This window comes from Enhydra lutris, unplaced genomic scaffold (assembly GCF_002288905.1).
Source record: "Enhydra lutris kenyoni isolate GAN:26980312 unplaced genomic scaffold, ASM228890v2 scaffoldscaffold31, whole genome shotgun sequence".
Classification (NCBI taxonomy): Eukaryota; Metazoa; Chordata; class Mammalia; order Carnivora; family Mustelidae; genus Enhydra; species Enhydra lutris.
In genome coordinates, this window is record NW_019154115.1 from 22,153,448 (window position 1) to 22,180,397 (window position 26,950).

The 26,950-nt window shown below is 43.5% G+C and overlaps 2 protein-coding genes across 2 annotated transcripts; both read left to right on the top strand.

Annotated features, from left to right (window-relative positions):
• Positions 1-409: 409 nt before the first annotated feature.
• LOC111153313 (methyltransferase like 3) lies at positions 410-19,163 on the top strand. The gene is made up of 10 exons (XM_022512257.1): positions 410-728; positions 14,446-14,663; positions 14,763-15,167; positions 16,302-16,477; positions 17,082-17,298; positions 17,525-17,712; positions 18,084-18,122; positions 18,318-18,426; positions 18,544-18,609; positions 18,757-19,163. The coding sequence occupies exons 1-10, from the start codon at positions 629-631 to the stop codon at positions 18,871-18,873; spliced, it is 1,635 nt and encodes a 544-aa protein (XP_022367965.1). The 5' UTR covers positions 410-628; the 3' UTR covers positions 18,874-19,163.
• Positions 19,164-20,370: 1,207 nt separating this feature from the next.
• On the top strand, positions 20,371-26,949 carry LOC111153137 (N6-adenosine-methyltransferase 70 kDa subunit-like). The gene is made up of 11 exons (XM_022511928.1): positions 20,371-20,388; positions 21,202-21,468; positions 21,568-21,972; positions 23,107-23,282; positions 23,887-24,103; positions 24,330-24,517; positions 24,889-24,927; positions 25,123-25,231; positions 25,349-25,414; positions 25,562-25,674; positions 26,307-26,949. The coding sequence occupies exons 1-11, from the start codon at positions 20,371-20,373 to the stop codon at positions 26,416-26,418; spliced, it is 1,710 nt and encodes a 569-aa protein (XP_022367636.1). The 3' UTR covers positions 26,419-26,949.
• The last annotated feature ends 1 nt before the right edge of the window (position 26,950 follows it).

Below are 26,950 nucleotides of genomic sequence, written 5' to 3' on the forward strand. Positions count from 1 at the left end.
ACCACAACCAGAGTCCATGCAATACGTGCTTCCCGCCCCCCCCCCCCCCCCCCTTTTTTTTTTTTTTTGACAGAGAGAGAGAGAGAGAGAGAGCGAACGAGGGAGGGAACACAAGCATGGGGAGTGGAAGAGGGATAAACAGGCTTCCGGCTAAGCAGGGAGCTCGCTGCGTGGCTCGATCCCACGACGCTGGGATCATGACCCCAGGCGAAGGAAGACGCTCACTCACTGAACCACCCAGGTGCCCCTATCAGTACTGCCTTAACACTTTGTATCAATTCACAGGGCTCATCTCCTTATATTCAACATGGCCGCACGCGCCTCTATAAGCAACATGGCTGTTCTGCCAGGCACTAATATGGCAACCACAGCTTCACTGCACCCGGAAGAACGAGAGAGATCCTATTGAAAATATTTCCGCCATCCTGCCAACAGCTATGGTGGCTCTCATTTCAGCTTCAAACCGAGCGGGAAACGGAAAATGACTTCCCGGCTAGCGCATCCCCGGGATCTCTTTCCGGTTAGCCCCGGGGTGTCCGCGTGAGAGTTGGAGATTTCCTGCTGCTGGGGCTGGGAGGTGCTAGTACACCGCGCTTGATTCGAGAGGTGTCCCAGCTGAGAGAGTAGGATGTCGGACACGTGGAGCTCTATCCAGGCCCACAAAAAGCAGCTAGACTCGCTGCGAGAGAGGCTGCAGCGGAGGCGGAAGCAGGACTCGGGGCACTTGGGTGAGGCGCGCGGCTGTCCGGGTCGGTGTTTAGGCAGGGTGGGCGGGAGAGAAACCTGGAGAAAAAGAGCTCCCAAGTCAGCACCCTTTCCCAAGCGGCCATTTCTTTAATGCCTGGTACGTCGGGACTCTCTTCTTCATCCTCAGCAAACAGGCACTTCGTCCTCCTGTACATAGTTGCAGTTAGTTCTACCCCGGGCCTTGGTTCCTCCAGTTCACTGTTTCAGGGCAGAAGCCTGGTCCCTGCCATCCCACGCCACCCCTGGTCACTTGGCTGACTCCTCTTAAGTCTGCGAGAACGTTGCCTTTGCTAGGCCTCTCCGCCCCCCATCCCTTGAAGCAGTTAAGTCCCCCCGCCTTTTTTTTTTTTTTCTGCTATGGCGCATTGTTATAGCGAGTGCTTTGTAGTGGTCGTTTCTTTGTCACTGTAGCCACAAGAAGAGCAAGGACCGAACCTTTATATCTACAATGCTCAGCTCAGTGACCCTCACAGAGTTGCTAGATGAGTAGCAGAACTCGCATTGTCTTAAGCGATTTACGCCCTAGTCAGAAATCTGAAAATATTTGCTTTATATTTTTTAAACTTAATCTCCCCTCCCCTTGCCCCCTGTGTCAGTCAGAAGACTTGAAGGAACCTCGGATGATTGTCCACTTTTACCTACCCCTATCCCCAGCACAAACCCTGGATTATTTAAGGCAAATCAGTTATAAAGATCCACAAAGATAGTGAATCCATATCATCCTTGGGGTAGTTTGTTCCAGTGTTTATCAGTATACTGGAGCCCATCTCTAAATCTTGTCTTGCTACATACCAGGTCCATGTGCTCATGTTCTGGCCCCTGGAACCTAGAAGATGTTCTGTCAGGACTTCCACACTATAATAAACAAACATCTATTGAGTATTTACAGTGTGCATAAGTCTAGATGGACAAAGATAAGTAACCTATTGTCCCTGCTCTCAGACAGTTTAAAATTTATTTGGGGATAAAGGATTGATGCTTATAAAAATTTAGGACTACAATATGGTATATGTAAAATGCTGAATGAATGAATCCATAGTAAGTATAGACAGGGAAGGGAAGAGTAACAAGAGTTGGCTATAGATGCAAAGGCATCATGAGTTAGCACTTGTGATATGATCTTGATGGCTACATAGGACTTAGATAAGTAAAGAGAAGTTAAGAGTGCAGGGCAAGTAGAGGAAGAAGTAGTGCAAGTCCTACGATCAGGGATTACTTAGTACTCGATTTTAAGGTCCATTTCACTTTTTTTTTTAAGATTTTATTTATTTATTTGACAGAGATCACAAGTAGGCAGAGAGGCAGGCAGAGAGAGAGAGGGAAGCAGGCTCCCTGCTGAGCAGAGAGCCCCATGTGGGGCTTGATCCCAGGACCCTGGGATCATGACCTGAGCCGAAGGCAGAGGCCTTAACCCACTGAGCCACCCAGGTGCCCCTCCATTTCACTTTTCCATGGTAATAACCACACTTTGGTATTTTTTTTTTTTTAAGATTTTATTTGTTAGACAGAAAGATATCACAAGTAGGCAGAGAGGCAGGCAGAGAGAGGAGAGGAGGAAGCAGGCTCCCTGCTGAGCAGAGAGCCAGATGTGGGGCTCGATCCCAGGACCCTGAGATCATGACCTGAGCCGAAGGCAGAGGCTTTAACCCACTGAGCCACCCAGGCGCCCCCCACACTTTGGTATTAACCAAACTTTGTGCCATGTGCAAACCTAACTACTAGTGTCATACTTCATACAGTTTCTCACTAAGCATGTTTAATAATTTTAACAAGATTGTATTCTTCCTTGAATATAAATACTCTTTTTTATATAAATATTTCTTTTTTTTCTTTAAGATTTTTATTTATTTATTTGACAGATAGAGATCACAAGTAGGCAGAGAGGCAGGCAGAGAGAGAGAGAAGGAAGCAGGCTCCCCGCTGAGCAGAAAGCCTGATGCGGGGCTCGATCCCAGGACCCTGGAATCATGACCTGAGCCGAAGGCAGAGGATTTAACCCACTGAGCCACCCAGGCGCCCCTGATACAAATATTTCTTTACTTAATCTTTTGACCCACTTAATAAATATATGGTTACGATTCCTAGTACATCTGCCTAAAGAATATGGTTAAGACTTATATAAAAGTATTTTTAAGGTTGTGCTTAAACGTATATTGTCTTCTGGCCTACAGCTTTGGCCGGCCCATCTAGTACTATGGGAATAGATAGAGATAAAATACAAAATAAATCAGCTTGTCACTGTTCTTTCTTTGAATTATTTTGGTTATTCCAAAGAATCTATTTCTTTGAGCATTAGGATTCTTAGGAAGACATGAGACACACTCCATTAGTTTATTAATCAAGTTTCCATCTAAGATAAAATTAAAAGGATACTAATAATTTAGATCATTCCATTCTTTTCTCACAGGAAATAAAAATTTTCTTACTACCTCTTGATTTTTATAACATTACTGAAATCTGATACTTAATTGTTTACTTCAAAGCTCAGTGAGAAAAGACAAGGGTATTAAGTGAACTAAAATGTATTCATATCATTGATGAATGTATATACCATGGACAGAGAAGCTTTGGGAGACCTTGCTTAGTTTGGCATTTTTATTTTTATTTTTTTTAAAGATTATCTATTTATTTGAGAGAGAGCATGAGAAGAAAGAAGGTTAGAGGGAGAAGCAGACTCCCTGCGGAGCTTGGGAGCCCCATGTGGGACTCGATCCCGGAACTCCTGGGATCATAACCTGAGCTGAAGGCAGTCGCTTAACCCACTGAGCCATCCAGGCGCCCCAGTTTGGCATTTTTAAAGTACAGCTTTTTTTTTTTTTTTCCCAATTGTGGCAAAATACACATAAAAGATACCATCTTAACCATTTTTAAGTGTATAGCTCAGTAGCTTGAAGTATATTCACATTGTTTTGCAGCCTATCTCAAGAACTTTTTCATCTTGCAAAACTGAAATTCTATAAACATTAAACAGAAACTCTCTATTTTCCTTTCCTGTGCAGTGCCTGGCAACCACCGTTCTACTTTTTGTTTCCATGAATTTGACTACTCTAGATACAAACAGATTCATAACGTATTTGTCCCTTCATGGCTTGCTTATTTCGCTTAGCATAATGTCTTCAAGGTTCATCCTGTTGTAGCATGTGTCAGAATTTCTTTCTTTCTTTCTTTCCTTTTTGGTAAGATTTCATTTATTTGTCATAGAGAGAGACAGAGCACAAACAGAGAGTGGTAGGCAGAGGGAGAAGCAGGTTCCTGCTGAGTAAGGATCCCAATGTAGGACTCCATCCCAGGACCCTGGGATCATGACCCAAGCCAAAGGCAGACACCTGACTTACTATGCGACCCAGGCATCCCTGTGTTAGAATTTGTTTTCTTTTTAAGGCTGGGGAAGATTCCATTGCATATTTACACCACATTTTGTTTATTCATTTATCTGTCAATGGACACTTGTGTTCCTTCCAGCTTTTGGCTGTTGTGAATAATGCAGCTATAACCATCAGTGTACAAATACCTCTTCAGGATCCAGCTTCAAATTTTTTGGATGTATATCCAGAAGTGAAATTTCTAGATCATATGGTAAATTCTATTTCCTTTTTTTTTTTTTTAAAGATTTTATTTATTTATTTGACAGACAGAGATTACAAGTAGGCAGAGAGGCAGTCAGAGAGAGGAGGAAGCAGGCTCCCCGCTGAGCAGAGAGCCCGATGCGGGGGCCCGATCCCAGGACCCTGGGATCATGACCTGAGCCGAAGGCAGAGGCTTTAACCCACTGAGCCACCCAGGCGCCCAGTAAATTCTATTTTCAATTTTTTTAAAGATTTAATTAATTTGTTTTAGAGAGAGCGCCTGTGAATGGGCATGGTTTGTGGGGAGAGGGAGAGGGAGGGGGAAAGAATCTCTAGCAGACTTCATGCTCACAGAGCCCAATATAAGGCTGGATCTCAGGACCCTGAGATCATAACCTGAGCTGAAACAAAGAGTCAGTCCCTTAACCTACTGAGCCACCCAGGTTCCCCCTATTTTCAGTTTTTTGAGGAACCACCATACTGTTTTTTTTGGGGGGGGTTAAGATTTATTTATTTAGGGGCGCCTGGGTGGCTCAGTCAGTTAAGCGTCTGCCTTCAGGTCATGATCTCAGGCAGGGTCCTGGGATTGAGTACTGCGAGGGGCTCCCTGCTCAGCGGGGAGTCTGCTTCTCCCTTTGCCTCTCTCTGCCTCTGCCTCTCTCTCTCCGTCATGAATAAATAAATAAATAAAAACTTAAAAAAAAAATAAACAGATTTATTTATTTATTTTAGAGAGAGAGAGTGTGCATTGGTGCATCGGGGTGGGGGGCCCAATGGCACAGAGTCTGAAGCGGACTTTACACTGAATCTCCATCTCGTGACCCTGAGAGTGCAATCTGAGCTGAAACTAAGAGTCAGATGCCTAACCAATTGTGCCATCCAGGCACCCCCACCAAATTGTTTTCCATAGAGATGAAGTACAGCTCTTTTTTTTTTTTTTTTAAAGATTATTTATTTATTTGAGAGAGAGACAGAACACAAATGGGGAGAGGAGCAGAGGGCAAGGGAGACAGCAGACTCCCCACTGAGCAGGGAGCTGAATGCAGGACTTTGATCCCAGGACCTGGAGATCATGGCCTGAGCTAAATGCAGAAACTTAACCAACTGAGCCACCCAGGCGCCCCTACAGTGTTAAATTAGTATTTTATTTATTAAAGTTTTTTTGGTTGTGGTTTTGTTTTGTTTTTGAGAGAGAGAAAGAAACCTGAGAAGGGGGAGGGTCAGAGGGAGAAGCAGACTCCCTGCTGAGCGGGACTTGATCCTGGGAGTCCAGGATCATGACTGGAGCTGAAGGCAGTTGTTTAACCAACTGAGCAACCCAGGTGCCCTACAGTGTTATATTAATAGGCTGGCCATATTTTTATGTCTAAGCTAATATTTTATCTTTAGTGGAACTTTTTTTTTTTAAGATTTTATCTGTTTGTTTGATAGAGAGTACAAGCAGGGGGAGCAGCAGGCAGGAGAGAGAGGGGAAGGCTACCTGCTCAGCTGGAATCTCAATCCCAGGGGTGCAATGTGGGACTTGATTCCAGGAACCTGGGATCATGCCTGAGCCAAAGGCAGACGCTCAACTGACTGAGCCACCCAGTCACCCCTTGACATACATTTTAATGAGGGACAATGTTCTCATTTTCTTTTAAGTTACATGGGCAAAAAATAAGCAAAATATACAAAATCGAGATATAACAGGTCTCCATAGAAGACATATACAAATGGCCAACAGGTATATGAAAAGCTCTTCTGCATTATTAATCATCAAGGAAATGCAAATCAAAACCATAATGAGATATCACCTCATATTTGTTAGGATAGCTATTATTAAAAAATCAAAATGTAAGTATTGGCAAGGGGAAAAGGGAACCCTGATTCATTGTTGGTGGGAATGTATATTGGTATAGCCATTATGGAAAATAGTGTGGTGGTTCCTCAAGAAATAAAAAATAGAACTACTGTATTTTCCAGCACTCTCAATCCTAGGTATCCAAAGGAATTGAAATCCGGGTCTCTAGGAGGTACCTGCACATCAGTGTTTGTTGTGTTGCTTACAATAGACAAGATACAGAAACAATCTAACCGTCCCTCATTGGATGATTGGATAAAGAAAATGGAATATGCATACAATGGAATATTCAGCCTTAAAGAAAGGAAATCCTGGTGCTTATGACAATATGGGTGGACCTGCAGGACATTATCCTAAGTGAAATAAGTCAGAAACAAAAACAAATACTGTATAATCTCATTTAGATCATCTTTGAGACACAGAGTCTAAAATAGTAAAATCACAGAAGTGGAGAGTAGAATGCGGATTGCTAGGGGCTGGAGTAGGAAAATGGGGAGGTGATGGTCATAAGGTACAAAGTTTCAATTATGCAAGATAAATAAGTTGTAGAGATATACTATATAGCATACTGCCTATAGCTAACTATACTGTATTGTATACTTGAAATTTTCTTTTTTCTTTTTTTTTTTTCCAAAGATTTTATTTATTTATTTGACAGAGATCACAAGTAGGCAGAGAGGCAGGCAGAGAGAGAGAGAGAGGAGGAAGCAGGCTCCCTGCAGAGCAGAGAGCCCGATGGTGGGGCTTGATCCCAGGACCCTGGGATCACGACCCGAGCCAAAGGCAGAGGCTTTAACCCACTGAGCCACCCAGGCGCCCCTATACTTGAAATTTTCTAAGATGGTAGGGGATGCCTGGCTGGCTCAGGCTTGGAGCATGTGACTCCGTCTCGGGACTGTGAGCTCCGGCCCCACACTGGGTGTAGAGATTACTTAAAAAAATAAACAAAAGATAATTTTTTTCTAAGAGGGTAGCTCTTACTTAGGTGATCTTAACACAAAAATAGTAATAAAGGCTGTGGAATGACCCTTTGGGAGGTGATAGATAGGTTTATGGCCTTCACAGTAGTGATGGTGTCATGGGTGTGTATCCTTATTTACAAACTCATTAAGTTATCAAGTTATATCTGTTAAATATATTCGACTTTTTATTTTTTATTTTTTAATTTATTTTTTAAAAAGGATTTCATTTATTTATTTGACAGACAGAGATCACAACAAGTAGGCAGAGAAGCAGGCAGAGAAAGAGAGGAGGAAGCAGGCTCCCTGCTAAGCAGGGAGCCCGATGTGGGGCTCGATCCAGGACCCTGGGATCATGACCCGAGCCGAAGGCAGAGGCTTTAACCCACTGAGCCACCCAGGTGCCCCTATTTTTTTTTTTTTTTTTAAGATTTATTTATTTATTCAACAGAGAGCAAAGCGAGTGCAGAAGCAGGGGGAGAGGCACAGGGAGAGGGAGAAGCAGGTTCCCCACTGACCAGGGAGCTGGATGCGGGACTCAATCCCAGGACTCCAGGATCACTACCTGAGCCAAAGGCAGTTGCTCAACTGCCTGAGCCACCTAGGGCACCCCATTTCAGCTTTTTACATGTCAGTCATACCTTAAAGTGGTTTGTTTATTTTATTTACTTACTTTAACTTAAGGTAGTTAAAAAAAAAAAGGTGGGTAGGTATTATCTATAGGGAGTTTAGGCCTTTTAAAATTTTTATTTAGATATTATTACTACTTTTTTAGGTCTTTGTTTTTTAATTTCTTAAAGATTCAATTTATTTGGCAGAGAAAGAGAGCCCAAGAGCATAAGCAGGGGAAGCAAGAGAGGCAGAGGGAGAAGCAGACACCCCTGATGAGCAAGGAGCCCTATATGGGGCTCTTTATAGGACCCCCATGGTAGGCAGGTAGGATCACAACCCCTGTGGTAGGCAGCCACCCAGGCGCCCCTAGGCCTTTATTTTTTAAAGATGTGTTTAGGGGCGCCTGGGTGGCTCAGTGGGTTAAAGTCTCTGCCTTTGGCTCAGGTCATGATCCCAGGGTCCTGGGATCGAGCCCCGCATTGGGCTCTCTGCTCAGCAGGGAGCCTGCTTTCTCCTCTCTCTCTGCCTGCCTCTCTGCCTACTTGTGATCTCTGTCAAATAAATAAAATCTTTAAAAATAAATAAATAAAGATGTGTTTAGAGAGAGGGCCTGCCAGTGAGTGGGGGGAGGGGCAGAGGGAGAGAATCTTCTAGCACACTCCCCTCTGAGTGTGTAGCCTGATGTGGGGCTTGATCTCAGGACCATTAAGATCATGACCTGAGCCAAAAACAAGAGTTGGATGCTTAACCGACGGAGCTGCCCAGGTGCCATAGCTGGTTTTCTAATAAACAAAATCTCATATTAGTAGCAGCAGCATGTGTAAGATACCTGGCCCAAAGTTTGAACATGAATTAAGGGGGAGTGGATAATTCATGGCTTACCTAAAATATAAAAAAATTCAGAGCTGCACAACAAAGGACCTGTATCCTGGATATGGACTTAAAACTTAGCCCCATCTTCCTTTAGCCCCATTTTCTGTTATCAGTATCTTTGGTTTAATAGCTAATATGATTTACTCCCTTTGGCATACTGTAGGAGTTTAAGATATATAATGAGTTATATCAGTATATATGTATAAAAACAAACACATGTGTAATGAGTTTTATCAGTATATAATATATAGAACAATTTGTGGGTATAATGCCTGAAATCCTAATTTTAGAGTTTTTATTTATTTGAGAGAGAGACCATGTGTGCATGTATATGAGAGCAAGAGCAAGAAGGGAGGGGCAGAAGGAGAGGGAGAAGCAGACTCTCTGCTGAGCAGGGAGCCTGAGGTGGGGCTCCGTCCTAGGACTCTGAGATCATGACCTGAGCCAAATGCAGACACTTAACTGACTGAGCCACCCAGGCGCACCCTGAAATCATAACTTTTTAAAAAAGATTTTGTTTATTTATTTGTCAGAGAGCATGCACACAAGCAGGGGAGAGGCACAGGCAGAGGGAGAAGCAGGCTCACCGGTGAGCAAGGAGTACTATGTGGGAGTCAGTCCCAGGACCCTGGGATCATGCATGACCCGAACCAAAGGCAGATGCTCACAATTGAGCCACCCAGTGTCCCTGAAATCCTAATTTTAAAGTACCTTGTTTCTTCTGCCTTAATGATATTTGCTATTGATTATGCTTTAATTGCTTAATGAAAGAAGTTTTGGGGTTTGTTTGTTTTGTTTTAGATTTTATTTATTTATTTGACAGACTGCAAGAGAAGGAACACAAGCAGAGGGAGTGGGAGAGGGAGAAGCAGGCTGCCCGCTGAATAGTGAGCCCAGCATGGGTCTGGATCCCAGGTCCCTGGGACCACAACCCGAGCTGAAGGCAGGCGCTTAATGACTGAGCCATCCAGGCACCCCTAAAGAAGTTTTTGATTACTTCAAAAAAATTTAAAACTTGACTGATTTTTTTTTTTTTTTTTAAAGCTCAGAGTTTTATCCCAGTGTAAACTGTAATTGGGGTATTTTAGCTTAAGTTATTAGACTCCTAAAATCTCTGAATTGCGGGGACTTCAGTAGTCATCATTCTGTCCTCTTCAGTGCAGAAATTTTGTGTGTAGTCTTTCAAGTAAGCTAAATAATAATTGTCACATATATTTTTAAAAGATTTTATTTATTTATTTGACAGAGGGAGAAAGAATACAAGTAGGGAAGCAGCAGAGGGAGAGGGAGAAGGAGGCTCCCTGCTGAGCAGGGAACCCAATGTGGGGCTTGATCCCAGGACTCTGGGATTAGGACTGAGCCAAAGGCAGATGCCCTACCAGCTGAGCCACCCAGGCACCCTGTCACTTATATTTCTTATATATTTTTAGCTTGGGTCTGTTGCTCTTGAATTCTCTCATCCTGACCTTGAAAGTGCTTCAGGGATCCCTCCATGTATACAGTACCTCTTTGCCAAACAAAACAAGAAACTTGTATCAGTTCATCTGGCAAATGTTCTACTCATAAGATTCAGCAGAACATAAAGGAATCATAAGCAAATTGAAGAAAATTCCGTCAGATATTTAACATTTCCAGCTAGTTTGGTATTGTGGAGTTTATTTTCCAAATAGGGTTTAACTTATTTTCATAAAATGTAACTGTTCCAGCAAGGTGTTTGGTATAGTTCAGCTTCAATTCCTTGGAATTTCTGAGTCAAATTTTACTAAAGTCAATTCCATTAGAGTAAAAGTGTCTAAGTAACCAAAATATTTCTAAATGTAAACTAGTGACCTGGTTATATCTTACAATATTTTTTAAAGATTTATCTATTTTTAGATATTTACTTACTTATTTTATCCTATTTAAAGATTTTATTATTTATTTATTTATTTATTTATTTATTTTATAGGAACTTTTTTTTTTTTAAGATTTTTTATTTATTCATTTGACAGAGATCACAAGTAGGCAGAGGCAGGCAGAGAGAGAGAGAAGGGGAAGCAGGCTCCCCGCTGAGCAGAGAGCCTGATGTGGGGCTCAATCCCAGGACCCCGGGACCACGACCCGAGCTGAAGGCAGAGGCTTTAACCCACTGAGCCACCCAGGCGCCTCCAAGATTTTATTTATTTATTTGACAGAGAGAGAGAGACCACAAGTAAGCAGAGAGGCAGACAGAGAGAGGGTGGAGGGGAAGCAGGCTCCCAGCTGAGCAGAGAGCCTGATTCGGGGCAGGATCCTAGGATCCTGAGATCATGACCTGAGCCGAAGGCAGAGGCTTAACCTGTTGAGCCACCCAGGCGCCCCTAGATATTTATTTTTAATTTATTTATTCAACAGAGAGCACACAAGCAGGGGGAGTGGCAAGCAAAGAGAGACGCAGACTCCCTCCTGAGCAGGGAGTCCAATGTGGGACTCGATTCCAGGACCTTGGGATCATGACCTGAGCTGAAGGCAGAGGCTTAACCAACTGAGCCACCCAGGTTCCCTGAGATTTTATTTATTTATTTGAGAGAGTGAGAGAGAACATGAGAGGGGGGAAGGTCAGGGAAGAAGCAGACTCCCGGCAGAGCTGGGAGCCCAGTGCAGGACTCTATCCCAGGATCATGATCTGAGCCAAAGGCAGTCACTTAACCTACTGAGCCACTCAGGCTCCCTGTATCTTATCATATTTAACAGAATTCTGATACAGGTCCTGACTTTAATATTTCATTTTTATTTTATTATTTAATCACACCAGTCAGAATAGCTAAAATTAACAAGGCAGGAAATGACAGATGTTGGCAAGGATGTGGAGAAAGGGGAACCCTCCTACACCGTTGGTGGGAATGCAAGCTGGTGCAGCCGCTCTGGAAAACAGTATGGTGGTTCCTCCAAAAGTTGAAAATAGAGCTACCCTACGACCCACGACCCAGCAATTGGGCTACTGGGTATTTACCTCAAAGATACAAATATAATGATTCAAAGGGGCACATGTGCCCCAATGTTTATAGCAGCAATGTCCACAATGGCCAAACTATGGAAAGAACCTGGCTGTCCAACAATAGATGAATGGATAAAGAAGATGTGGTGTGTACACAGACACACACACACACACACACACACACACACACACACACACACACGTACAGGAATATTACGCAGCCATCAAAAAACTTGGCATTTGCAATGATGTAGATGGAACTAGAGGGTATTATGTTAAGTGAAATAAGTCAATCAGAGAAAGACAATTATCATATGATCTCATATGTGGAGTTTGAGAAACCAAGTGGAGGATCGTGGGGGAAGAGATGAAAAAGTGAAATGGGACAAAACCAGAGAGGGAGACAGACCATAAGAGACTCTTAGTCTCAGGAAACAAACAGGATTGCTGGAGTGGAGGTGGGTGGGAGGGTTGGGTGGCCGGATGATGGACACTGAGGAAAGTATATGCTATGGTGAGCGCTGTGAATTGTGTGAGACTGATGAATCACAGACCTGTACCCCTGAAGGAAATAATACATTGTGTTAATAAAAAAATATTCTATTTATTGAGAGAGAGAGTGAGCAAGAGAGAGCACAAGCCGGGAGGGGCAGATGAAGAAGCAGATTCTGCACTAAGCAGGGATCTGGATGAGGCGCTGGATCCCAGGACTGCAGGATCAAGACCTGAGCCAAAGGCAGACACTTAACTGACACTTAACCAGGTGCCCCTAATGATTTATTTATTTATTTATTTATTAAGATTTTATTTATTTATTTGACAGAGAGCACAAGTAGGCAGAGAGGCAGGTAGAGAGAAGAGGAGGAAGCAGGCTCCCCGCGGAGCAGAGAGCCCGATGCAGGGCTCGATCCCAGGACCCTGGGATCATGACCTGAGCTGAAGGCAGAGGCTTTAACCCACTGAGCCACCCAGGCTCCCCCCTAATGATTTATTTTTAAGTAATCTCTGTATCCACCGTGGGGCTCAAATTCACAACCCCAAGATCAAGAGTTGTATGCTCTACCAATGAGCCAGCCAGATGCCCCCTTCTGTATTTTAACTAAATAATCCTAGATATTAAGCTTTCTAAAAGGTAATGTTACCCTAATTTGAGTTCTTAAGTCTTATTAAGGTTACAATGGGTACCAGCTTGTGAAATAATAGGGTAAGTGATAAAAATACAGTCAGGAAGTATATTTGGTGACCAGGGCTTCTGCAAAGTTTTATAAGATTATTGTGTTTGAGTTTTAAAAGTCACATTCTAGGGGCGCCTGGGTGGCTCAGTGGGTTAAGGCCACTGCCTTTGGCTCAGGTCATGATCCCAGGGTCCTGGGATCGAGCCCGTCAGGCTTCCTGCTCAGCGGGGAGCCTGCTTTCTCCTCTGTCTCTGCCTGTCTCTCTGCCTACTTGTGATCTCTGCCTGTCAAATAAATAAATCTTTAAAAAAAAAAAAAAGGTCACATTCTAGGGGCACCTTGCTGGCTCAGTAGAGCGTGCAACCCTTGATCTCAGGCTTATAAATTTGAGCCCCATGTTGGGTGTGGAGATTACTTTACTTAAAATCTTTAAAAATAATAAAGTGGTCCTATCTAATCCTCAACACTGTCACTTTACATACCCTCTGATGTGCAGTGGCCTTGATTCATTAAAATTCAAAGTATTCCTCAGAAGAGCTAATCACAGCTTAGGTTGTTGAAAATATTTCTGGCTTTAAAATTTGGGTTATTAAAATTTTTTTTTTAATTTTTTTTTTTTAATTTATTTGACAGAGATCACAAGTAGGCAGAGAGGCAGGCAGAGAGAGAGGAAGGAAAGCAGGCTCCCCGCTGAGCAGAGAGCCCGATGCGGGGCTCGATCCCAGGACCCTGGGATCATGACCTGAGCCGAAAGCAGAGGCTCTAACCCACTGAGCCACCCAGGTGCCCCTAAAAATGTTTTTTTAAAGGTTTACTTATTTATTAGAGAGAGAGTACATGCATATGTGCGAGCAAGTTGGGGAGGGTCAGAGGGAGAGAGAAACTCCAGCAGATTCCCCGCCGAGCCAGGAGCCCACCATAGGCCCAAGACACGGGATCCTGAGATCATGACCTGAGGTGAAATTAAGAGTTGGGATGCATTTTTTTTTAAAGATTTGGGTGCCTGGGTGGCTCAGTGGGTTAAGCCTCTGCCTTCGGTTCAGGTCATGATCCCAGGGTCCTGGGATTGAGCCCGGCATCAGGCCTCTCTGCTCAGCAGGGAGCCTGCTTCCCCCTCTCTCTCTGCCTACCTCTCTGCCTACTTGTGATCTCTCTCTCTCTGTGTCAAATAAAAGGGAGGGAATATAGACAGGGGGAGTGGGAGAGGGAGAAGCAGGCCTCTCACTGACCAGGGAGCCCAATGGCAGGACTTGATCTCACGACCCTGGGATCATGACCTGAGCCAAAAGTAGATGCTTAACGACTGAGCCATCCAGGTGCCCCAAGAGTTGGGATACTTAACCAACTTCGCCACCCAGGCACCCATAAATATGGGTTAGTTACCATTTAGAGTAACTGAAGGGAGGTGGTATGGACATTTAAATCTACCATGCTGCTAATTTCCTTTGAAGCACAGCAGGGACAGGAATTAGGAAAATACCTTATTCAGTAGAGAAAAGGTAAGTGGTTCCCAGAAAATCCAAAAAATTCAGCAAAGCAGTGAATGCTTGAGTATGTTTGAGGAAAGGTGATCTAGTGCTAAATTTGGTCAGAGAATTCTCTGCATGAAATGAAAGTACATGCTGTGACCGTTGGAGAACTTGACTCCTCTGAGGAGTGTATAGATAGCCCTACAGTGGTTACCCTTTATCCTTTTTTTCACTTTCTTTACTCCTAGATCTACGAAATCCAGAGGCAGCACTGTCTCCCACCTTCCGCAGTGACAGCCCAGTGCCTACTGCACCCACTTCTGGTGGCCCTAAGCCCAGCACAGCTTCGGCAGTTCCTGAGCTAGCTACAGACCCTGAATTAGAGAAGAAATTGCTACACCACCTCTCTGATCTGGCCTTAACATTGCCCACTGATGCTGTGTCCATCCGTCTTGCCATCTCCACGGTAATGACCTGTTAAGACAGGGTTGGGATATACCACTTCTTTGCTTCAGTTCGTGGTCAGTGTCTTACTGTCTTCCCCTCCCCTCCCCTCCTTCCCTAGCCAGATGCCCCTGCCACTCAAGATGGGGTAGAAAGCCTCCTACAGAAGTTTGCAGCTCAGGAGCTGATAGAGGTAAAACGAGGTCTCTTACAAGATGATGCACATCCTACTCTTGTGACCTATGCTGATCATTCCAAGCTCTCTGCCATGATGGGTGCTGTGGCAGAAAAGAAGGGCCCTGGGGAGGTAACAGGGACTATCACAGGACAGAAGCGGCGTGCAGAGCAGGACTCAGCCACAGTAGCTGCCTTTGCTAGCTCTTTGGCCTCTGGTCTGGCCTCTTCAGCATCAGAAGCAGCCAAGGAGCCAACCAAGAAATCGAGGAAACATGCTGCCTCGGATGTTGATCTGGAGATAGAGAGCCTTCTGAACCAACAGTCTACTAAGGAACAACAGAGTAAGAAGGTAGGGGTAGATGGAAATGCATTCATGCATACACTTTGTTTGTTTATTTTTGGTTTTGTTTTTTTAAAATTTTATTTTTAAGTAATCTACACCCATTATGGGGCTCAGACTTAAAACCCTAAGATTAAGAGTTGAATGTTCTACCAACTGAACCAACCTGGCGCTCCTTACATAGGTACTTTTAGTTACAGCTTTGGTTGGGGAGGAATTTACCCCTAGGGCAAGGAGCAGGTCTTAGGGTTGAGGGTTTAGAATAATGGTTTTCAATTTCAATTTCATTGGGGATTATTGTCCCCCCTACCTTCCCCCAAAGAACATATAGCAATGTCTGAAGACATTGTGATTGTCACAACACAGGAGTGCTACAGGCATCCATTGCATAGAGGCAAACGATGCTGTTAAGTATCCTACAATCATAGTAGGATAGTCCCCACACAACAAAGAAATACTTCACCCCAAATGTCACTAATGCCAGTGTGAAGAAACTCCAGTTTTGAGGATGCTTGTTATTGGAAGAATCATCAGGTAAGTGGAAGAGGAGCCCATGTATGAGAATAGCGGGAGATGAATGGACATGAATCCTGGAAGGTAGTAACAAGGACCATTAATTATAGAAACTGATGATTAAACAGTGTAAATTGGCAGTTAACTGTGGTTCTGAATATAAGTAACGGACTCGTGAATACTTCCCATTTGCTATTTCTAGGTGTGTAAATATGAACAAGTTAATTTAACTTGAGTTTTAGTCTTCTAATCTGTTAGGTGATGATAACCAGAGTACCCTCCTTTACAGAACTGTTGCATAGACTCAGCTAAACAGTAAAGTGCTTTGTGCTTCAGTGTCTTGGTTCTGTACATATAAGTGGTTTTGGTGGGAAGGATTGCTTTCCTGGGGAGGGGAGGCTAGCTTAATGCCTAGCAGTAGAAACCAGGTTTCTTATAATTCCACCCCAAATGCAGATCTGTAAGAAGGGACTGAACCCATGACAAAACTCTTCTAGGACTCCACTTTTCCCATATTAGGTTAGCTCATTCACCTCTTACAACAGGACATTGTCAGGTAGAATTTAGGGAGGTGGTTTAGGGCTCATTTTATCTGCAAACCTTTTAAGTCTAAGGCTTCTTTTGTCACAGGTCAGTCAGGAGATCCTAGAGCTATTAAACACAACAACAGCCAAGGAACAGTCCATTGTTGAAAAGTTTCGATCACGAGGTCGGGCCCAAGTACAGGAGTTCTGTGACTATGGAACCAAGGAGGAGTGCATGAAAGCCAGTGATGCTGACCGGCCCTGCCGCAAGCTGCACTTCAGGTGTCTCGGGAGGGAGAGAGGTCGGGTGGGGCTCCCAGAAGCACTCATTACTTTCAGCACATTCCTTGCAGTCACTGGGGTTCTGTCTTTTATCCTCTTGTTAAATGTTTTTAATGATTTGTCTTAGACCTCCAGATTCTCAAGGTGTACTTGCTGAAGTAGTGTTCTATGGGAGAGAATACAGACTGCATTCCCAAATAGATGTGAGATTTTTTTTTTTAAATAACGCCCCTTTCTTCTTGTATTAGCAAGACATCTCTCTCTGAGGCCCAGTAAAAGTTAAATTCCCTGAAGGATGATCGTAGGAGAAATAGGAACCTGGGCTCTTAGGTCAGTGTTTCATTCAGCTTTAACCAGCAAGTCCTTCTTTCCTGTTCTAAGAAAGTTGTCTTTGCTCAGAGAGGAATTAAATTCTTCTTTAGTGTGAGTTATGGTTTTCTATGTCACCTGCTTCCATTCTCTGAAAACTCTTGGAGGAAGCTCTAAAGATAAAATTAGGAGAGGGTAATAAAAGGCAAAATTTTGAAACAGTTTGGAACTTCAACTATGGGATCTAACTCTGGAACACCATCTTGATTCTCATTCTCCCTTTTTATTTTCCCAGACGAATTATCAATAAACACACTGATGAGTCATTAGGTGACTGCTCTTTCCTTAACACATGTTTCCACATGGACACCTGCAAATATGTTCACTATGAAATTGATGCTTGCATGGATTCTGAGGCTCCTGGGAGCAAAGACCATACACCTAGCCAAGAGCTTGCTCTTACACAGAGTGTTGGAGGGGACTCCAATGCAGATCGACTCTTCCCTCCTCAGGTACCTGTCTGCTCAGAAAACTTATTTCAACTTAGGGACTTATATCTGAGTAGGGCAGCCATACATGTAGGAAAGCAGGCATAATCAGCAGTCTGTCTTGCTGATTGGGAATGGTGTGGGCTATACATACTTACAAGGGACTAGGAAAATCAAATGGAAAAGAGGGACTGGGGCCATGAATCTGAGAGTGAAGGAAGGAAAGATGACCAAATACCACCTCATGCAGTGGATCTGTTGTGATATCCGCTACCTGGACGTCAGTATCTTGGGCAAGTTTGCAGTTGTGATGGCTGACCCACCCTGGGATATTCACATGGAGCTGCCCTATGGGACCCTGACAGATGATGAGATGCGCAGGCTCAACATACCAGTACTGCAGGATGATGGCTTTCTCTTCCTCTGGGTCACAGGCAGGTAATGCAGTTCCAAGATATGTAGGTATGGGCAGATGTAGTACAGAGTAAGTACTGGGTGGGAATAAAATCCTGGGTTTCGCTAGCCGTGCTATTATATGTATGACCAAGTCAGCCTTTTTTGCTACTGAGACCTAATGAGTGTTTATAACACAACTGATACCTGAATTCTAACTTTATATTTGTTCCTTATGAAAGGTAAGCCTACTGGTAATAGATACTGTTTTATGTTTTCATTCTTAGATCCATCCTGGTGCCCTAGTGGTGTCTTGCATGTAAATGTTCACTGAATGTCTCCTGAAAACACTTTGGTATCTTAAAGAGATTAAAAATATGGACATGAAAGTAGCTGTTTAACCCTTTTCTTTTTAGGGCCATGGAGTTGGGCAGAGAATGTCTGAACCTCTGGGGGTAAGTAGTGATCATTGTGTTGCTTTTTTTCTCCCCAAGGAAATAGAAACATAATTGCTGTAGTTAAGATGTGTTCTCTTCTCCCAGAGTATTCCCTGTCCTTTCCTCTGTAGACATTACTACCCTTAAACTGTGAAAGCCTGATTAAAGCTCTAGCCTGATTAAAGCTCTAGTTCTCTTTCTTATGTCCCACAGTTATGAACGGGTAGATGAAATTATCTGGGTGAAGACAAATCAACTGCAGCGCATCATTCGGACAGGCCGTACAGGTCACTGGTTGAACCATGGGAAGGAACACTGCTTGGTGAGCAGCAGTGGGGCCCAGTTCAGTAGGTGGAGCAGAAAGAGGAATTGTTGGACTTCTTATTGAGAAAAAGTTCAAATGCTAGGGGTTCCATAATTTGTTCTCTGTGGTGAGCAGGTTGGTGTCAAAGGAAATCCCCAAGGCTTCAACCAAGGTCTGGATTGCGATGTGATCGTAGCTGAGGTATGTGCTTCCCCAGGCATCCAAACCTTCCACACTATTCAAGCCAGCTGTGTTCCAGGTTCTCTCATTTGATCATAAATATAAATGGAAAGGGCTAGACTTGGAATCTTTGGTAATTTAAAAGTAACTAGAGCTTTACTTTCCTAGGTTCGTTCTACCAGTCATAAACCAGATGAAATCTATGGCATGATTGAGAGACTATCCCCTGGCACTCGCAAGATTGAGTTATTTGGACGACCACACAATGTGCAGCCCAACTGGTAAGGTGGACCAGGACATAACAGCCCTCCTGTTTATGGTCAAGGATGGATGATAGTAGAGCTTTACCTCCTATTTGAGTAGTCTAAAAACGCACTTCAGAGGATTCATAAGCCACCCAAGCTTGTACTGAAACTGTTTTACGGAGCTTTACAACATTTACTAGAGACCCAACAGGTTTTAAGACTCAAAAACCACTACTCTCCAAAGGGTCTCTGCTAATGATCTTCCTGTTATTCTGTGGGATGTATTGAATCTGCCCCCTGGTGGTTAAGAATCCATTTAATCTGTCAACAGTTTCAGTATCTTAGACTATTTGTAGAAGGAAGACATGTTGCTACCATTTTATTTATCCAAAGAATACTTATTGGTAGCAACAGAGCCCGATGCAGGGCTCGATCCCAGGACCCTGGGATCATGACCTGAGCTGAAGGCAGAGGCTTTAACCCACTGAGCCACCCAGGCTCCCCCCTAATGATTTATTTTTAAGTAATCTCTGTATCCACCGTGGGGCTCAAATTCACAACCCCAAGATCAAGAGTTGTATGCTCTACCAATGAGCCAGCCAGATGCCCCCTTCTGTATTTTAACTAAATAATCCTAGATATTAAGCTTTCTAAAAGGTAATGTTACCCTAATTTGAGTTCTTAAGTCTTATTAAGGTTACAATGGGTACCAGCTTGTGAAATAATAGGGTAAGTGATAAAAATACAGTCAGGAAGTATATTTGGTGACCAGGGCTTCTGCAAAGTTTTATAAGATTATTGTGTTTGAGTTTTAAAAGTCACATTCTAGGGGCGCCTGGGTGGCTCAGTGGGTTAAGGCCACTGCCTTTGGCTCAGGTCATGATCCCAGGGTCCTGGGATCGAGCCCGTCAGGCTTCCTGCTCAGCGGGGAGCCTGCTTTCTCCTCTGTCTCTGCCTGTCTCTCTGCCTACTTGTGATCTCTGCCTGTCAAATAAATAAATCTTTAAAAAAAAAAAAAAGGTCACATTCTAGGGGCACCTTGCTGGCTCAGTAGAGCGTGCAACCCTTGATCTCAGGCTTATAAATTTGAGCCCCATGTTGGGTGTGGAGATTACTTTACTTAAAATCTTTAAAAATAATAAAGTGGTCCTATCTAATCCTCAACACTGTCACTTTACATACCCTCTGATGTGCAGTGGCCTTGATTCATTAAAATTCAAAGTATTCCTCAGAAGAGCTAATCACAGCTTAGGTTGTTGAAAATATTTCTGGCTTTAAAATTTGGGTTATTAAAATTTTTTTTTTAATTTTTTTTTTTTAATTTATTTGACAGAGATCACAAGTAGGCAGAGAGGCAGGCAGAGAGAGAGGAAGGAAAGCAGGCTCCCCGCTGAGCAGAGAGCCCGATGCGGGGCTCGATCCCAGGACCCTGGGATCATGACCTGAGCCGAAAGCAGAGGCTCTAACCCACTGAGCCACCCAGGTGCCCCTAAAAATGTTTTTTTAAAGGTTTACTTATTTATTAGAGAGAGAGTACATGCATATGTGCGAGCAAGTTGGGGAGGGTCAGAGGGAGAGAGAAACTCCAGCAGATTCCCCGCCGAGCCAGGAGCCCACCATAGGCCCAAGACACGGGATCCTGAGATCATGACCTGAGGTGAAATTAAGAGTTGGGATGCATTTTTTTTTAAAGATTTGGGTGCCTGGGTGGCTCAGTGGGTTAAGCCTCTGCCTTCGGTTCAGGTCATGATCCCAGGGTCCTGGGATTGAGCCCGGCATCAGGCCTCTCTGCTCAGCAGGGAGCCTGCTTCCCCCTCTCTCTCTGCCTACCTCTCTGCCTACTTGTGATCTCTCTCTCTCTGTGTCAAATAAAAGGGAGGGAATATAGACAGGGGGAGTGGGAGAGGGAGAAGCAGGCCTCTCACTGACCAGGGAGCCCAATGGCAGGACTTGATCTCACGACCCTGGGATCATGACCTGAGCCAAAAGTAGATGCTTAACGACTGAGCCATCCAGGTGCCCCAAGAGTTGGGATACTTAACCAACTTCGCCACCCAGGCACCCATAAATATGGGTTAGTTACCATTTAGAGTAACTGAAGGGAGGTGGTATGGACATTTAAATCTACCATGCTGCTAATTTCCTTTGAAGCACAGCAGGGACAGGAATTAGGAAAATACCTTATTCAGTAGAGAAAAGGTAAGTGGTTCCCAGAAAATCCAAAAAATTCAGCAAAGCAGTGAATGCTTGAGTATGTTTGAGGAAAGGTGATCTAGTGCTAAATTTGGTCAGAGAATTCTCTGCATGAAATGAAAGTACATGCTGTGACCGTTGGAGAACTTGACTCCTCTGAGGAGTGTATAGATAGCCCTACAGTGGTTACCCTTTATCCTTTTTTTCACTTTCTTTACTCCTAGATCTACGAAATCCAGAGGCAGCACTGTCTCCCACCTTCCGCAGTGACAGCCCAGTGCCTACTGCACCCACTTCTGGTGGCCCTAAGCCCAGCACAGCTTCGGCAGTTCCTGAGCTAGCTACAGACCCTGAATTAGAGAAGAAATTGCTACACCACCTCTCTGATCTGGCCTTAACATTGCCCACTGATGCTGTGTCCATCCGTCTTGCCATCTCCACGGTAATGACCTGTTAAGACAGGGTTGGGATATACCACTTCTTTGCTTCAGTTCGTGGTCAGTGTCTTACTGTCTTCCCCTCCCCTCCCCTCCTTCCCTAGCCAGATGCCCCTGCCACTCAAGATGGGGTAGAAAGCCTCCTACAGAAGTTTGCAGCTCAGGAGCTGATAGAGGTAAAACGAGGTCTCTTACAAGATGATGCACATCCTACTCTTGTGACCTATGCTGATCATTCCAAGCTCTCTGCCATGATGGGTGCTGTGGCAGAAAAGAAGGGCCCTGGGGAGGTAACAGGGACTATCACAGGACAGAAGCGGCGTGCAGAGCAGGACTCAGCCACAGTAGCTGCCTTTGCTAGCTCTTTGGCCTCTGGTCTGGCCTCTTCAGCATCAGAAGCAGCCAAGGAGCCAACCAAGAAATCGAGGAAACATGCTGCCTCGGATGTTGATCTGGAGATAGAGAGCCTTCTGAACCAACAGTCTACTAAGGAACAACAGAGTAAGAAGGTAGGGGTAGATGGAAATGCATTCATGCATACACTTTGTTTGTTTATTTTTGGTTTTGTTTTTTTAAAATTTTATTTTTAAGTAATCTACACCCATTATGGGGCTCAGACTTAAAACCCTAAGATTAAGAGTTGAATGTTCTACCAACTGAACCAACCTGGCGCTCCTTACATAGGTACTTTTAGTTACAGCTTTGGTTGGGGAGGAATTTACCCCTAGGGCAAGGAGCAGGTCTTAGGGTTGAGGGTTTAGAATAATGGTTTTCAATTTCAATTTCATTGGGGATTATTGTCCCCCCTACCTTCCCCCAAAGAACATATAGCAATGTCTGAAGACATTGTGATTGTCACAACACAGGAGTGCTACAGGCATCCATTGCATAGAGGCAAACGATGCTGTTAAGTATCCTACAATCATAGTAGGATAGTCCCCACACAACAAAGAAATACTTCACCCCAAATGTCACTAATGCCAGTGTGAAGAAACTCCAGTTTTGAGGATGCTTGTTATTGGAAGAATCATCAGGTAAGTGGAAGAGGAGCCCATGTATGAGAATAGCGGGAGATGAATGGACATGAATCCTGGAAGGTAGTAACAAGGACCATTAATTATAGAAACTGATGATTAAACAGTGTAAATTGGCAGTTAACTGTGGTTCTGAATATAAGTAACGGACTCGTGAATACTTCCCATTTGCTATTTCTAGGTGTGTAAATATGAACAAGTTAATTTAACTTGAGTTTTAGTCTTCTAATCTGTTAGGTGATGATAACCAGAGTACCCTCCTTTACAGAACTGTTGCATAGACTCAGCTAAACAGTAAAGTGCTTTGTGCTTCAGTGTCTTGGTTCTGTACATATAAGTGGTTTTGGTGGGAAGGATTGCTTTCCTGGGGAGGGGAGGCTAGCTTAATGCCTAGCAGTAGAAACCAGGTTTCTTATAATTCCACCCCAAATGCAGATCTGTAAGAAGGGACTGAACCCATGACAAAACTCTTCTAGGACTCCACTTTTCCCATATTAGGTTAGCTCATTCACCTCTTACAACAGGACATTGTCAGGTAGAATTTAGGGAGGTGGTTTAGGGCTCATTTTATCTGCAAACCTTTTAAGTCTAAGGCTTCTTTTGTCACAGGTCAGTCAGGAGATCCTAGAGCTATTAAACACAACAACAGCCAAGGAACAGTCCATTGTTGAAAAGTTTCGATCACGAGGTCGGGCCCAAGTACAGGAGTTCTGTGACTATGGAACCAAGGAGGAGTGCATGAAAGCCAGTGATGCTGACCGGCCCTGCCGCAAGCTGCACTTCAGGTGTCTCGGGAGGGAGAGAGGTCGGGTGGGGCTCCCAGAAGCACTCATTACTTTCAGCACATTCCTTGCAGTCACTGGGGTTCTGTCTTTTATCCTCTTGTTAAATGTTTTTAATGATTTGTCTTAGACCTCCAGATTCTCAAGGTGTACTTGCTGAAGTAGTGTTCTATGGGAGAGAATACAGACTGCATTCCCAAATAGATGTGAGATTTTTTTTTTTAAATAACGCCCCTTTCTTCTTGTATTAGCAAGACATCTCTCTCTGAGGCCCAGTAAAAGTTAAATTCCCTGAAGGATGATCGTAGGAGAAATAGGAACCTGGGCTCTTAGGTCAGTGTTTCATTCAGCTTTAACCAGCAAGTCCTTCTTTCCTGTTCTAAGAAAGTTGTCTTTGCTCAGAGAGGAATTAAATTCTTCTTTAGTGTGAGTTATGGTTTTCTATGTCACCTGCTTCCATTCTCTGAAAACTCTTGGAGGAAGCTCTAAAGATAAAATTAGGAGAGGGTAATAAAAGGCAAAATTTTGAAACAGTTTGGAACTTCAACTATGGGATCTAACTCTGGAACACCATCTTGATTCTCATTCTCCCTTTTTATTTTCCCAGACGAATTATCAATAAACACACTGATGAGTCATTAGGTGACTGCTCTTTCCTTAACACATGTTTCCACATGGACACCTGCAAATATGTTCACTATGAAATTGATGCTTGCATGGATTCTGAGGCTCCTGGGAGCAAAGACCATACACCTAGCCAAGAGCTTGCTCTTACACAGAGTGTTGGAGGGGACTCCAATGCAGATCGACTCTTCCCTCCTCAGGTACCTGTCTGCTCAGAAAACTTATTTCAACTTAGGGACTTATATCTGAGTAGGGCAGCCATACATGTAGGAAAGCAGGCATAATCAGCAGTCTGTCTTGCTGATTGGGAATGGTGTGGGCTATACATACTTACAAGGGACTAGGAAAATCAAATGGAAAAGAGGGACTGGGGCCATGAATCTGAGAGTGAAGGAAGGAAAGATGACCAAATACCACCTCATGCAGTGGATCTGTTGTGATATCCGCTACCTGGACGTCAGTATCTTGGGCAAGTTTGCAGTTGTGATGGCTGACCCACCCTGGGATATTCACATGGAGCTGCCCTATGGGACCCTGACAGATGATGAGATGCGCAGGCTCAACATACCAGTACTGCAGGATGATGGCTTTCTCTTCCTCTGGGTCACAGGCAGGTAATGCAGTTCCAAGATATGTAGGTATGGGCAGATGTAGTACAGAGTAAGTACTGGGTGGGAATAAAATCCTGGGTTTCGCTAGCCGTGCTATTATATGTATGACCAAGTCAGCCTTTTTTGCTACTGAGACCTAATGAGTGTTTATAACACAACTGATACCTGAATTCTAACTTTATATTTGTTCCTTATGAAAGGTAAGCCTACTGGTAATAGATACTGTTTTATGTTTTCATTCTTAGATCCATCCTGGTGCCCTAGTGGTGTCTTGCATGTAAATGTTCACTGAATGTCTCCTGAAAACACTTTGGTATCTTAAAGAGATTAAAAATATGGACATGAAAGTAGCTGTTTAACCCTTTTCTTTTTAGGGCCATGGAGTTGGGCAGAGAATGTCTGAACCTCTGGGGGTAAGTAGTGATCATTGTGTTGCTTTTTTTCTCCCCAAGGAAATAGAAACATAATTGCTGTAGTTAAGATGTGTTCTCTTCTCCCAGAGTATTCCCTGTCCTTTCCTCTGTAGACATTACTACCCTTAAACTGTGAAAGCCTGATTAAAGCTCTAGCCTGATTAAAGCTCTAGTTCTCTTTCTTATGTCCCACAGTTATGAACGGGTAGATGAAATTATCTGGGTGAAGACAAATCAACTGCAGCGCATCATTCGGACAGGCCGTACAGGTCACTGGTTGAACCATGGGAAGGAACACTGCTTGGTGAGCAGCAGTGGGGCCCAGTTCAGTAGGTGGAGCAGAAAGAGGAATTGTTGGACTTCTTATTGAGAAAAAGTTCAAATGCTAGGGGTTCCATAATTTGTTCTCTGTGGTGAGCAGGTTGGTGTCAAAGGAAATCCCCAAGGCTTCAACCAAGGTCTGGATTGCGATGTGATCGTAGCTGAGGTATGTGCTTCCCCAGGCATCCAAACCTTCCACACTATTCAAGCCAGCTGTGTTCCAGGTTCTCTCATTTGATCATAAATATAAATGGAAAGGGCTAGACTTGGAATCTTTGGTAATTTAAAAGTAACTAGAGCTTTACTTTCCTAGGTTCGTTCTACCAGTCATAAACCAGATGAAATCTATGGCATGATTGAGAGACTATCCCCTGGCACTCGCAAGATTGAGTTATTTGGACGACCACACAATGTGCAGCCCAACTGGTAAGGTGGACCAGGACATAACAGCCCTCCTGTTTATGGTCAAGGATGGATGATAGTAGAGCTTTACCTCCTATTTGAGTAGTCTAAAAACGCACTTCAGAGGATTCATAAGCCACCCAAGCTTGTACTGAAACTGTTTTACGGAGCTTTACAACATTTACTAGAGACCCAACAGGTTTTAAGACTCAAAAACCACTACTCTCCAAAGGGTCTCTGCTAATGATCTTCCTGTTATTCTGTGGGATGTATTGAATCTGCCCCCTGGTGGTTAAGAATCCATTTAATCTGTCAACAGTTTCAGTATCTTAGACTATTTGTAGAAGGAAGACATGTTGCTACCATTTTATTTATCCAAAGAATACTTATTGGTAGCAACTTTTGTGCAGTACACCTGATTAGCTGTCTGTTATTAACCCTTAAGTAAGACAGATCCAGCCTGTTTGAACACCAAAATCTGTGCCCAATTCCTAATCATACTACCAAATATTATTCTAATTATTAAGGCCTTCTTGAAGGAATTGGCATGAATATTAGATGATAGGCAGCCTTAATAAAAGATATGCATCTTTTAACAATATTAAGCCTTTAATTCCAGGATTTTTTGGTTTGCCCCTAATTTATCCTTACTTCAGGATCACCCTTGGAAACCAACTGGATGGGATTCACCTATTAGACCCAGATGTGGTTGCCCGGTTCAAGCAAAGGTATCCAGATGGTATCATCTCTAAGCCTAAAAATCTATAGAAGCACTTCCTTATAGAGCTAAGCACCTACACCCATGGCTCTGCAGGCTGCATCTGAAGAGTAATATTTGTACAGTAGTTTTTTTTCCCCTTATTTAAATAAAAGTTTGTATTGTAGTTGGGATTTCAAGGTCAAAACCTGGCTGTGCCACTAACCGTGTGTGATCTTGTGTAACCTATCTCTCAGTACGATTTCTTATATGTAAGCTGGGAATGTGACCTACCTCATTGGGTTATTGTAAGGGTTCAAACTAAATGAGTGCATGGAAAGCATTAAAATGTTGATTATACTATATAGGATCAAAGTGGTTAGCAGTTAGTACTATGTGACAACATAATCAAGAAGGGGGTTCTCTGGGACAGCTTTTCTTAAGGTAAGATTTGATTTCACTTCAGGTTATCATCATTAGGGCTAACATGCTCTAAATATTTGTTTACTCTTTTACAGTTATGTGGCTTTGCTTGTCTTTCCTTTTTAAAAATGCATCCCTACGGTGTACAGAGAATTAGCATATATATTATGTAAGTGAAAA

Excerpts from the sequence above, each read along its gene's own strand:
- LOC111153313 (XM_022512257.1), top strand. The coding sequence starts at position 629 with ATGTCGGACACGTGGAGCTCTATCCAGGCCCACAAAAAGCAGCTAGAC. Across the intron at positions 15,168-16,301 it reads AGGAACAACAGAGTAAGAAG|GTCAGTCAGGAGATCCTAGA; the intron begins GTAGGGGTAGAT and ends CTTTTGTCACAG. Across the intron at positions 18,427-18,543 it reads ATGGGAAGGAACACTGCTTG|GTTGGTGTCAAAGGAAATCC; the intron begins GTGAGCAGCAGT and ends TGTGGTGAGCAG.
- LOC111153137 (XM_022511928.1), top strand. Across the intron at positions 24,104-24,329 it reads ATCGACTCTTCCCTCCTCAG|TGGATCTGTTGTGATATCCG; the intron begins GTACCTGTCTGC and ends CACCTCATGCAG. Across the intron at positions 25,675-26,306 it reads CACAATGTGCAGCCCAACTG|GATCACCCTTGGAAACCAAC; the intron begins GTAAGGTGGACC and ends TCCTTACTTCAG.